This window comes from Bubalus bubalis, chromosome 4, assembly GCF_019923935.1.
Source record: "Bubalus bubalis isolate 160015118507 breed Murrah chromosome 4, NDDB_SH_1, whole genome shotgun sequence".
Lineage (NCBI taxonomy): Eukaryota > Metazoa > Chordata > Mammalia > Artiodactyla > Bovidae > Bubalus > Bubalus bubalis.
In genome coordinates, this window is record NC_059160.1 from 17,819,547 (window position 1) to 17,833,586 (window position 14,040).

General features: G+C 41.4%; 2 protein-coding genes across 2 annotated transcripts in view; both read left to right on the plus strand.

Annotated features, from left to right (window-relative positions):
* LOC102402808 (antigen WC1.1) overlaps positions 1–14,040 on the plus strand; it is a gene marked incomplete in the record, with an annotated part of 1,152,186 nt that overhangs the window by 974,762 nt on the left and 163,384 nt on the right.
* LOC112584726 (antigen WC1.1) overlaps positions 1–14,040 on the plus strand; it is a 62,744-nt gene that overhangs the window by 39,020 nt on the left and 9,684 nt on the right. The window contains exons 10-13 of the mRNA XM_045165272.1: positions 40–348; positions 9,073–9,165; positions 9,242–9,556; positions 10,902–11,216. Coding sequence (XP_045021207.1) covers positions 40–348; positions 9,073–9,165; positions 9,242–9,556; positions 10,902–11,216 — 1,032 coding nt within the window. The remainder of the gene's footprint in view (positions 1–39; positions 349–9,072; positions 9,166–9,241; positions 9,557–10,901; positions 11,217–14,040) is intronic.

Here is a 14,040-nt window from a genome sequence, read left to right on the forward strand (position 1 = left end):
GAAATCAGATTGTGCTGAAATCCTGTCTTTTTCTATCAGTGTACACAGAAGTCCGGCTCATGAAAAATGGCACCTCTCAGTGTGAGGGGCAGGTGGAGATGAATATTTCTGGACATTGGAGAGCTCTCTGTGCCTCCCACTGGAGTCTGGCCAATGCCAATGTTGTCTGTCGTCAGCTCGGCTGTGGAGTCGCCATCTCCACCCCAAATGGAACAGAAGGAAGTGATCAACTCTGGAAAGCCCGATTTCACTGCTCAGGGACTGAGTCCTTCCTGTGGAAATGCCCTGTGACTACCCTGGGTGTTCCTGACTGTTCCCATGGCAACACGGCCTCTGTGATCTGCTCAGGTAAGACAGGGAAGGGCTACTATACTTAGGATGCTCCTGGGGTGAAATTTCCCCAAAGCAGAGAGTAAGGGAAAACAGGCTTAGAAAGGAAGATATTCTGTAGTGAAATTATTGAACTCAGGTTTCAACTGCTCATTACTCAAGAATCCAATCCTGAGAGATTAGCATGGGGTAAAATTAAAGATAGCTTTTTTGAGAAAACCAGCAGTTCTGGGGAGACAGAGGACTAATGTACCAAAGAACCAGCTCCCCCTTGCTGATCAGGGACAAGAGTTTTTAAATGGGAATTTCAGGAGTGCACAGGTGGAGGTAGGGGAGAGGTTACTGCAGAATAGCACAGCTAGCCCTGACAATCATCTTGAAATAGGTCTGATCAGTGTCACCTTTATTGTTTGAAATACAGTTAATCATCAGTTCTAGTGTTGGTTTGTTCCCATTTCCTTGAGGCCAATTATTGGAATTGTGTAAGATGAAGAAGGGCTTCCCTGTTGACTCAGATGGTAAGGAATCTGCTTACAATGCAAGAGACTCAGGTTTGATCCCTGGGGTGGGAAGATCCCCTGGAGAAGGAAATGGCACCCCACTAGTCTGGTCATCATGTAATTTACTTCTACCTCCTGGTTGGGATTTCAGCATCTGCAAAACAGCTCAAAGGATATGGCTCAGAATGTTAGCTATAGCCCATGAGGAGGAACTAAAAATCCTTGACTTTGTTTAGGGCTAAACTATTATTATTTTATCCTATTTGACTGTTTTCCTTTGTTTCTGAAAAAATTTTCATTTCTGTGATTAGATTTATTCTTTGGCTAAGGCTTTTCTACAGACAGAAGCAGGTGCAGGACATGAGGGTGGTCTGTCCTGAGAAGGCTCCGTAAGGTCCTGCTCCATAACCTTCTCATTGTTCACTCATTTTTTCAGGGGAAAGAAGTGCTAAGAAGTGCTAAGAAGTGCTATGTCAGGGAAAGAAATGCTTAGATGAATAATATTTTTATGAAACATTATTATTTAAGGACAATAATAGAGAACAAAGTACAAACAATAAGTGTATACCTAGATCATGTTCCCCAACCCAGATCTACAAAGAGAACATTCACAGCACCACAGAGTCACTATCGCCTCCCAATAGCTGTGTCCTCCTCCTCTCCAGGGAAGACTGCTTACCTAAGACTTGTACTGCCATAGAATATTTTCCCAGTTTTTGAACTTTATGTATAACCATACAGAATGTTTTCTTTCGTGTCTAATTTCTCACTCCTGATGTTGTTTATGGCAACATTGTATTCAATTTTATTACTATAGAGTATTCCTTTGAATGATCACATGACCATGCATTGATCCATTCAACTAGTGGCAGAAATTTGAGTTTGTTGCCAGGTTTTGACTATTACAAATACAGTGGTGCAAGTTACCATGATGATGACTTTTGGAATAAATATTTATTATGTTTTTTGTGTGTTTAATTCTGTCTTATATTTTAATTTTCTTAATGGTATGGTGTACTTCAATGAGTCAAGTTACTAATCTTAAGTGAATTCATTCACCTTTTTTACTGTACATGTAGTGCTCCTTCAGTCAGTCAGTTCAGTTCAGTCACTCAGTCATGTCCGACTCTTTGCAATCCCATGGACTGCAGCACATCAAACTTCCCTGTCCTTCATCATCTCCCGCAGCTTGCTCAAGCTCATATCAATTGAGTTGGTGATACCACCCAATCATGTCATTCTCTGTCATCTCCTTCTCCTGCCTTCAGTATTTTTCAGCATCAGGGTCTTTTCCAATGAGTCAGTTCTTCCCATCATGTGGCCAAAGTATTAGAGCTTCAACCTCAGCATCAGTCCTTCCAATGAATATTCAGCACTGATTTCCTTTAGGATTGACTGGTTTAATATCCTTGAAGTCCAAGGGACTCTCAAAAGTCTTCTCCAACACCACAGTTCACAAGCATCAATTCTTCAGTGCTCAGCTTTCTTTATGGTCCAACTCTCACATCCATACATGACTACTGGAAAAACTATAGCTTTGTTGGACCTTTGTCGGCAAAGTAACATCTCTGCTTTTTAATATGCTATCTAGGTTTGTCATAGCTTTTCTCCCAAGGAGCAAGCATCTTTTAATTTCATGGCTGCAGTCACCATTTGCCATGATTTTAGAGTCCAAGAAAATAAAGTCTGTCACTGTTTTCATTGTTTCCCCATCTATTTGCCATGAAGTGATGGGACCAGATGCCATGATCTTCCTTTTCTGAACGTTGAGTTTTAAGCCAACATTTTCACTCACCTCTTTCACCTTCATCAAGAGGCTCTTTAGTTCCTCTTCACTTTCTGCCATAAGGGTGGTGTCATCTGCATATCTGAGGTTATTGATATGTTTCCCAGCAATCTTGACTCCAGCTTGTGCTTCATCCATCCTGGCATTTCGCATGACGTGTTCTGCATAGAAGTTAAATAATCAGGGTGACGATATACAGGCTTGACGTACTCCTGTCTCGATTTTGAACCAGTCCTTTGTTCCAGTCCATAGAGCTCCTTATATCCTTCTAGAAAGAACTTTGTCCACTCCAAAATCACAAAAATATTCTCTGAGAGTATCTCACAGAAGTGTAATTACTTTTATTTTGCATGTAATCATACAGTGCCTCTAGGACTGATAACTGTGTAGGATAAGGGTCAAGTGTCATGTTTTCATATGGGCATCCAGTTGACTGAAAATCTTTTTCTGGAAAGACTATTCCCTACTGCAGTGCCACCTTTGTGATAAACAAAAGGGCACATATGTTTGAGTACTTCTTTTAGACTTTCTATTCTATTCCACTGTGTCATTTGTCTATCCTTCAGCTGTACCACATTTTCTTAATTATTGTAATTTTATAGTAAATCTTGAACCTTCCCTGGTTGCTGAGATGGTAAAGAATCTGTCTGCAAGGTGGGAGACCTGGGTTTGATCCCTGGGTTGGGAAGATCCCCTGGAGAAGTGCATGGCAACCCACTCCAGTATTCTTGCCTGGGGAGTCCCCATGGAGAGAGGAGCTTGTTGGGCTATAGTCCACTGGGTCACAAAGAATCGGAAATGACTGAGTGACTAAAAACACAGAGTACGTCTGGGTAACTTTAATTTAAAGAAGTTATGTTGTTGCTGTTCTTCCTAACTGCCTTGGTCATTCTTGGTTTTTGTATTTTGTATACATTTTTGAGCTGAAGCTCCGATACTCTGCCACCTTATGTGAAGAGCTGACTCATTAGAAAAGACCCTGATGCTTGGAAGGATTGAAGGCAGGAGGAGAAGAGGACAACAGAAGATGAGATAGTTGGATGGCATCACTGACTCAATGGACATGAGTTTGGGTAAACTCTGGGAGTTGGTGATGGATAGGGAAGCCTGGCCTGCTGCAGTCCATGGGGTTGCAAAGAGTCAGACATGACTGAGTGACTGAACGACAACATAAATTTTGAATCATCTTGTCATGTTTCACACACACAAAAGCATCAGGGAATTTTATTGAGGTTAGCTTTAATCTGTATATAAATTTGAGAATGATTTATTTTGACAACACTGAGTTTCCCAAATCATTGGCAAAATATATATCCCTTCATTCAGTTCGGTCTTGAATTTCTCTCAGATGTTTTGCATGTCTTTACCTAGGTTTTCTCCTAGGCATTTTATGGGTTTGATGTTACTAGTATTTCCTTTAGTGAAGGTTTTCTAGGAGTGAATTCTCTCTGAACTTTATCTGGATTCCCCAAATGTTAGGTTAGTATTTTGCTTTAATCCTTCTTTCTTTTCTCTCCCTCTCTCTCTCACTCTAGTTTTCTCTGTCTTGCTCTAGCTTTCCCTCTCTCTCCTCCTTTGTCCCTCTCCTGCCCCATTTCCCCCCTGAGTATGTAAAATCTTTCTGGATTAAGTTGCAGATAGGATGCTCCTTTATCCCTCCATCTCCCCAACAAAAAAAATACTTCAGGGAATTTCCTTACATAACCACAGTTCAATCAAACCTTTAGAGATATCAGCCCCAGATAACATCTAAGTGCAACCACATGAGAGACCCCAAAGATAGAACTGCCAAGTTGAGTCTTTCCCAAATTACTGACCAGGAAATTATGATCAAAATTAAAAAAAAAAATTCCTTCAACTGCTAAGTTTGGGGGGAAACTTTGTTATACAGTATTGTTAACCAGGCACTTACCATGTAACTAGCTTTTGTATATAGAGGAATATTTATCCTCTCATCTTCCATTTTACTATTTCTACTTTATATTGATCTAATGTGCTGATAGACTCATTCTCTAGTTCTTAATTTCAGCTGTTAACTTTTTCAGCTGTAGAATTTTCATTTGTTTTTGTTATCATTTCTCTGCCAAGACACACATCTTGTTAATTAATTCTTTGAGGACTTTAATCATGGCATTTAAATTCTCTGTCAGACTATAAATCTCTTAGAGGAAAACATAGGCAGAAGATTCTTTGACATAAATTGCAACAAGATCTTTTTTGACCAACCTTCTAGAGTAAAGAAAATAAAAACAAAAATAAACAAATAAGACCCGATTAAACTTAAAAGGCTTTGCATAGCAAAGGAAACCATAAACAGAACAAAAAGACAACTGTCAGAATGGGAGAAAATATTTGCAACTAAAATGAAACAACTAACAGGCGACTAATCTTCAAAATGCACAAACAACTCAATATCAACAAACCAAACAACCCAATTGAAAAATGGGAAAAAGACCTAAACAGACATTTCTCCAGACATACAGATGGCTAACAAGTACATGAAAAGATGTTCAACATCACTAATTACTAGAGAGATGCAAAACTGCAGTCAGGTATTACTTCACACCAGTCAGAATGTCTATCATTAAAAAAATCTACAAACAATAAATGCTGGAGAGAATGTGCAGAAAAGGGAATCCTCCTACATATGGGTATGTAAATTGGCACAACTACTATGGAGAACAGTATGGAGGTTCCTCAAAAAACTAAAAATAGAACTATCGTATGACTCAGCAATCCCACTCCTGGGCACATACCTGGAGAGAATCATCATTCAAAAAGACACATTCATCCTAATGTTCACTGCAGCACTATTTACAACATCCAGGACACAGAAGCAACCTAAATGTCCTCACAGGAGGAATGGATAGAGAAGATGTTGTACATATATAAAATGGAATATTACTCAGCCATAAAAGAATAAAGTTGTGAAATTTGCAGAGACATGGATAGACCTAGAGATTGTTATGTTCGGTTTAGTTCAGTTCAGTCGCTCGTCATGTCCGACTCTTTGCGACCCCATTGACTGTAGCACAAGAGGGCTCCCTGTCCATCACCAACTCCCATAGATTACTCAAACTCATGTTCACTGAGTTGGTGATGCCATCCAACCAACTCATCCTCTGTCGTCCCCTTCACCTCTCGCCTTCAATCTTTCCCAGCATCAGGGTCTTTTCAAATGAGTCAGTTCTTCACATCATCAGGTGGCCAAAGTACTAGAGCTTCAGCTTCAGCATCAGTCCTTCCAATGAACATTCCGGACTGATTTCGTTTAGGATGGACTGGTTGGATCTCCTTGCAGTGCAAGGGACTCTCAAGAGTCTTCTCCAACACCACAGTTCAAAAGCATCAATTCTTTGGTGCTCAGCTTTCTTTATAGTCCAACTCATATCCATACATGACTATTGGAAAAACCATAGCCTTGACTAGATAGATCTTTGTTGGCAAAGTAATGTCTCTGCTTTTTAATATGCTGTCTAGGTTGGTCATAACTTTTCTTCCAAGGAGTAAGCATCTTTTAGTTTCATGACTGCAGTCACCATCTACAGTGATTTTGGAGCTCAAAAAAATAAAGTCAGCCACTGTTTCCACTGTTTTCCCCATCTATTTGCCATGAAGTGATGGGACTGGATGCCATGATCTTTGTTTTCTGAATGTTGAGCTTTAAGCCAACTTTTTCACTCTCCTCTTTCACTTTCACCAAGAGGCTCTTTAGTTCCTCTTCACTTTCTGCCATAAGGGTGATGTCATCTCCATATCTGAGGTTACTGATATTTCTCCCAGCAATCTTGATTCCAGCTTGTGCTTCATCCAGCCCAGCGTTTCTCATGATGTACTCTGCATATAAGTTAAATAAGCAGGGTGACAATATACAGCCTTGACGTACTCCTTTTCCTGTTTGGAGACAGTGTGTTGTTCCATGTCCAGTTCTAAATGTTGCTTCCTGACCCGCATACAGATTTCTCAAGAGGCAGGTCACATGGTCTGGTATTCCCAGCTCTTTTAGAATTTTCCACAGTTTATTGTAATGCACACAGTCAAAGGCTTTGGCATAGCCAATAAAGCAGAAATAGATGTTTTTCTGGAACTCTCTTGCTTTTTCGATGATCCAGTGGATGTTGGCAATTTGATCTCTAGTTCCTCTGCCTTTTATAAAACCAGCTTGATCATCTGGAAGTTCACGGTTCACATGTTGTTGAAGCCTGGCTTGGAGAATTTTGAGCATTACTTTGCTAGTGAGATGACTGCAATTGTGTGGTAGTTTGAGCATTCTTTGGCATTGTCTTTCTTTGGGATTGGAATGAAAAGTGACTTTTTCCAGTCCTGTGGCCACTGCTGAGTTTTCCAAATTTGCTGGCATATTGAATGCAGCACTTTCACAGCATCATCTTTTAGGATTTGAAATAGGATTGTTATGTAGAATGAAGTAAATCAGAAAGAGAAAAACAAATACAGTATAACATCACTTATATGTGGAATCTAGAAAAAATGGTAGAGATGAACTTACTGCAAAGCAGAAGTAGAGACATCAACCTAGAGAACATCACATGGATACTAAGAGGGGAAACGAAGAGTGGGATGAATTGGGACATTGAGATTGACATATATGACATATAGACACTATTGATGTGCTGTGCTGTGCGCTTAGTTGTATCCGACTCTTTGCAACCCCATGGACTGTAGCCTGCCAGGCTCCTCTGTCCATGGGGATTCTCCGGGAAAGAATTGTGGAGTGGGTTGCCATACCCTCCTCCAGGGGATCTTCCCAACCCAAGGATCTCTTGCATTGCAGGCGGATTCTTTACTGCCTCAGCCACCAGACTCAGAAGGCCTACACTATTGATACTAAGTATAAAATAGATATTGCCTGGAGAATCCCGTAGACATGGAGCCTGATGGGCTACAATCCATAGTGTCACAGAGTCAGACATGACTGAAGTGACTTAGCATGCACACACACATAAATTTTGCCAACAAAGGTCTATCTAGTCAAGGCTATGGTTTTTCCAGTGGTCATGTATGGATGTGAGAATTGGACTATAAACAAAGCTGAGCACCAAAGAATTGATGCTTTTGAACTGTGGTGTTGGAGAAGACGCTTGAGAGTCCCTTGGAGTGCAAAGAGATCCAACCAGTCCATCCTAAAGGAAATCAGTCCTGGGTGTTCACTGGAAGGACTGATGTTGAAGCTGAAGCTCCAATACTTTGGCCTCCTGATGCGAAGAGCTGACTCATTGGTAAAGACACTGATGCTGGGAAAGATTGAGGGCAGGAGGAGAAGGGGATGACAGAAGATGAGATGGTTGGATGGCATCATCGACTTGATGGACATGGGTTTGGGTGGACTCCGGGAGTTGGTGATAGACAGGGAGGCCTGGCGTGCTGTGATGCATGGGGTCACAAAGAGTCAGACACTACTGAGCTACTGAACTGAACACATAAAATAGATTAATAATAACCTATTGTATAGCACAGGGAACTTACTCAGTGCTCTGTGGTGATGTAAATAGGAAGTAAATCCAAGAAAGAGGGGATATATATATATATATATATATATATATATATATATCATTGTTGTTTGGTCGCTGAGTTGCGTCTGACTCTTTTGTGACCTCATGGACTGTAGCCTGAGACACTCCTTTGTCCATAGGATTTCCCAGGCAAGAATACTGGAGTGGGTTGCCATTTCTTTCCCCAGAGGATCTTCCCAACTAGGGATGGAACCCCAGTCTCCTATTTGGCAGGCAGATTTTTTTTTTTAACCACTGAGTCACCTAGGAAACCCTTACATGTATATATAATGTATTGAATTCGCTGTACAGCAGAAGCATCCACAACGTTGTAAGGCAATTATGCTCAAATAAAAATTAATAAAAATAAAATAAACTCTCTGTCAGGTAACTTTAAGAGCCAAATACCCTGGGAAAATTTTTTAATGTTTCTTTTTCCTCTTGTTTTCCATGAGATCTCTTTTATATAAGTGTTTTAAAAAATCACAAACATTGTAGATAAAAAATTGTACAAAGCCTTCAGAAAGGATTTTGTTTTGCTTCTTCTATTTAGGGGTAGATTAAGGATAGAGCAACTTATTTAACTCATTCTTAGGGCAAAGCTTGACTTAAAACAGGAATCGTGGCATTGTCAGGACCAGGGCTGTTCATAGAGAAAGGGAACACTAAGATTATGGTAACTTTACTGGTATGTTACAGCTTTCATCTCAGCTCCATCACTAGATCATTATTATTATTATTATTTTATTTTGAATTTTTACTTTGTATTGGGTTTAGCCGATTAACAATGTTGTTACCGTTTCAGGTGAACAGGCAGGGACTCAGCCATACATATACATGTATCCATTTCCCCACAAACTCCCCTCCTCTCCTAAAAATTATTTTGCTTAACTGAGTTTCCTGTTCTTCAACCCTCCCAACCCTCTAATCATCGCTCTTTTTTCAGGAAATCACACCCAGGTGCTGCCCCAGTGCAATGACTCGGTGTCTGAACAAGCAGGGTCTGCAGCCTCAGAGGAGAGCGCCCCCTACTGCTCAGGTGAGGGTCCTACAGGACAGAAGATCCTATTCACCCCCCAGGTCAAGGCCTCATTGTCCCATTTCTCTCTCCTCAGACAGTAGACAGCTCCGCCTGGTGGATGGGGGCGGTCCCTGCGCCGGGAGAGTGGAGATCCTTGACCAGGGCTCCTGGGGCACCATCTGTGATGACGGCTGGGACCTGGAGGATGCCCGCGTGGTGTGCAGGCAGCTGGGCTGTGGAGAAGCCCTCAATGCCACGGGGTCTGCTCACTTTGGGGCAGGATCAGGGCCCATCTGGCTGGACGACCTGAACTGCACAGGAAAGGAGTCCCACGTGTGGAGGTGCCCTTCCCGGGGCTGGGGGCGGCACGACTGCAGACACAAGGAGGACGCCGGAGTCATCTGCTCAGGTCAGCACTCCACACTGTCCACAGGCTAGGGGAGGGGAGGGCCCAGGAGGACGGGGGTCTGATCCCTGAGGGAGAGATGCTGAAAGGACCAGAGAAGGAGGCTTCCTCCCATGAAGCCTGTCTTTCCAGCAGACGTGAAGATGAGGTGCTTTCACTGCCTCCTGCAGCAGCTGAGATTCTGGTCCTTTCTCCTCAGTAGTGTTTGCTGGCAGAGCCTTTTCTCAGTTTTCCTTGAAATCAGGGCTCACTCTTCTGGTACATATGGTAGAGAAGTCTTAAAGCCAAGGTGCTAGTTTTTTTGTTTTGTAACAAACCACCACATAGTTAATGGTTTAAAACAACACATTTACTTCCTTACACTTCTGTAGCTTAGATGTCCAGCAGGAATCTCACAGGATGGGGACTAAGGTTTCAGTAGGGTCACATCACCTCTGAGCCTCTGGGAAAGAATCTGTTTCTTGTCTTTTCAAGCTTCTAAAAACTGCCTGCCTGCCTTCGGTCATAACCCCCTTCTGTTCATCATCAGACCAGCAACGCTCCACCTCTCTAACTGTTATACACATTCACATCTCCCTCTAACCAGAACGAGGAAAAGTATTCCACTCTAAAGGATAGTGAGTCTAAGATTGTGATTAGACTGTGCTCAGGTGGGAGAAGGCAATGGCAACCCACTCCAGTACTCTTGCCTGGAAAATCCCATGGATGGAGGAGCCTGGTAGGCTGCAGTCCATGGAGTCCCTAGGAGTCAGACACAACTGAGCGACTTCACTTTCATGCACTGGAGAAGGAAATGGCAACCCACTCCAGTATTCTTGCCTGGAGAATCCCAGGGACGGAGGAGCCTGGTGGGCTGCCGTCTATGGGGTTGCACAGAGTCGGACACGACTGAAGCGACTTAGCAGCAGCAGGTGGTTAATCCATCATATTTCAGGGTAATCTCAAGGTCCTTACCTTAATCACATCTGTAAAGTCCCCTTTGCCAGATAAGGAAACAGTCACAGGTCCATTATTTTATCTGCCTCCACACTGTCCACATCACATCCCTTTCATACACTCTTTTAGATGTTTTGTCAGGAAGCAGGAGTCAGCTCCCTCTCTCTGCAGGTGTCCAGGTTGGTCTTCCTCTCAGTTCATATCCACTACATCATAGTGGTAGAAATATTTAGAAAGACAGACACAAATGGACAAAGTCAGATAAAAAGGAGGCAGGTTTCACTCTGGTCATCTAATGGATTTGCTTCCTCAGCTGGGTCAGAGATGAGTGTTCACATTTTTCCGGAGAGAGGAAAACCCAGAGCACTGAGTGGGGTGTCACTGTGTCCTGTCTCCTCTCTTTCGATCTTAGAGTTCCTGGCCCTCAGGATGGTGACCAAGGACCAGCAGTGTGCTGGGTGGCTGGAAGTTTTCTACAATGGGACCTGGGGCAGTGTCTGCCGCAGCCCCATGGAAGACATCACTGTGTCCATGATCTGCAGTCAGCTTGGCTGTGGGGACAGTGGAAGTCTCAACACCTCTGTTGGTCTCAGGGAAGGTTCTAGACCCCGGTGGGTAGATTTAATTCAGTGTCGGAAAACTGATACCTCTCTCTGGCAGTGTCCTTCTGGCCCATGGAAATACAGTTCATGCTCTCCAAAGGAGGAAGCCTACATCTCGTGTGAAGGTGACTTATGTCTGTTTCTGTGTCTTTCCCAACTCTGTAGGATGTTGTTAGTGAGATTTGATATATTAAAATCTAAGTGATGGGTTTAAGTTGAGTTTATAAAATGAAGTTTGGATGGAGCTTATTTAATCTACATGTTCCAAACTTGCTTTATGAAAATTTTTTAATTGATATAATTGATACAACATTATATTTTTTGCTGTGTTCAACAAAATGCTTATATGTTTGTGTGTATTGATAAATGATCACTACAGTAAGTCTAGTTATATCTATATATATGGATCCATATATATAGATCCATATATATAGTTAAAAAGTTTCCTTCATGATGAGAATGTTTAAGATGTATTTTCTTGCCATCTTTCAAATAGACAATGCAGTATTCACTATAGTCACCATGCTGTATGTTATATCTCTTCACCTATTAACTTTATAATTCAAATTTATACCTTTTGATTACCTTTGCCCACACCAAATCCCCCACCTCTGGCAGCCACCAACTACTCAGCATCTCTGAACTTGCTTTTTGTTTTAATATTACACATATAAATGAGATTATATGGTATTTTTCTTTCTCTGTCTGATTTGTTTCACTTAGCATAATGCCCTTGAGGTCCATCCATGTTGTTGAAACTGGCAAGATGTTCTTCTTTTTTTATGGGTGGATATAAGTCTATATTACATTTTCTTTATCCATTCATCAGTGAAGACTTACATTGTTTGACTCATATATATTGCTATAAAATACTAAAAGGTAATACTGTTAAAGTGCTGCAGTCAATATGTCAGCAAATTTGGAAGATTCATCAGTGGCCACAGGACTGGAGAAGGTCAGTTTTCATTTCAATCTCAAAGAAGGCCAATGCCAATGAATGGTCAAACTACCTCACAACTGTGCTCATTTCACATGCTAGCAAGGTTATGCTCAAAGTCTTTCAAGCTAGGCTTCAGCAGTAAGTGAACTGAGAACTTCCGAGATGTACAAGCTAGGTTTAGAAAAGGCAGATAAACCAGAGATCAAATTGCCAACATTTGTTGGATCATAGAGTAAGCCAGAGAATTCCAGAAAAACATCTGCTTCATTGACTACATAAAGCCTTTGACCATGTGGATCACAATGAACTGTGGAAAATTCTTAAAGAGATGAGAATACCAGGGCACCTTACCTGCCTCCTGAGAAACCTGTATGCAGATCAAAAAGCAGCAGTTGGAACTGGACATGAAACAACCGACTGGTTCCAAATTGGGAAAAGAGTTCGTCAAGGCTGTAGATTGTCACCCTGTTTATTTAACTTATATGCAGAGAACATCATAGGAAATGCCAGGCTGGATGAATCACAAGCTGGAATCAAGATTGCTGTGAGAAATATCAACAACCTCAGATACACAGATGATACCACTCTAATGGCAGAAAGCCAAGAGGAACTAAAGAGCCTCTCATTGAGGGTGAAATAGGAGAGTGAAAAGCTGGCTTACAGCTCAACATTCTAAAACCTAAGATCATCAGCTCTTCATGGCAAATAAAAGGGGAGAAAGTGGAAACAGTGACAGATTTTCTTTTCTTGGACTCCCAAATCACTGCTGATGGTGACTGCAGCCATGAGATTAAAAGAGGCTTGTTCCTCTGTGACAAAGCTAGACAGAGTATTAAAAAGCAGAGACATCACTTTGCTGACAAAGGTCCATATGGTCAAAGCTATATTTTTCCCAGTAGTCAAATCTGGACGTGAGAGCCGGGTTATAGAAGAAGCTAAAAAGTGTTGATTCTTTTGAATTGTGGTGCTTGGATGCCACAATTGAATTGAGAGTCCTTTGGGCAGCAAGGAGATCAAACCAATCAATCCTAAAGGAAGTCAACCCTGAATATTCATTGGAAGGACTGATGCTGAAGCTGAAGCTCCAATACTTTGGCCACGTGATGAGAAGAGCTGACTCATTGGAAAAGACCCGGATGGTGGGAAAGATTGAAGGCAAAAGAAGAAGGGGGCCACAGAGGATGAGATAGTTAGATAGCATCACCAGTTCAGTGGACATGAATTTGAGCAAACTTTGGGAGTTAGTGAAGGACAGAGGAGCCTGGCATGCTGCAGTCCATGGGGTTGCAAAGAGTCAGACACAACCTAGCAACTGAACATATGTTGCTGCAGTGAACATTGGGTTTTCAAGTTAATGTTTTTGTTTTCTTCAGATGAATACTCCAAAGTGAAATTCCTAAATCATATGGCAGTTCTATTTTTAATTTTTGATGCACCTCAATACTGTTTCCATAGGGGCTGCATCAACTTACATTCCCTCTAACTGTGCAAAAGCTTTCCTGTCTCTTCACATTCTCCTCAACTCCTGTTATTTCTTCTTTTGGATAAAAGCCTTTCTAGAGGATATGAGGTCATATCTCATTGTGGTTTTGATTTGTATTTTCTGATGATTAATAGTGTTGAGCACGTTTTCATGTACCTATTGGCAAGTTGTATGTATTCTTTAAAAAAATGTCTATTCAGGTTCTCTGCCCATTTTTAAAAAATCAGACTGTTTTTTGCTACTGAGTTGTATGAGTTCCTTGTGTATTTTGGATAATAATCCTTACCAGAAATATAATGTGCAAATATTTTCTCCAATTCCATAGGTGCTTTTTCACTTTGTTGATGGCTTCCTTAATTGGGCAGAAGCTTTTTAGCCTTATGTCATCACAACTGCTTGTTTTTACTCTTGTTCCCTTTGCTTTTGGTGTCAAATCCAAAAAATCATCACAAAGACTGGTGTCAAGGATTTTATTTTCTGTTTTTTCTTCTAGAAATTTTATGGCTTCAGGACTTGTGATCAAGTC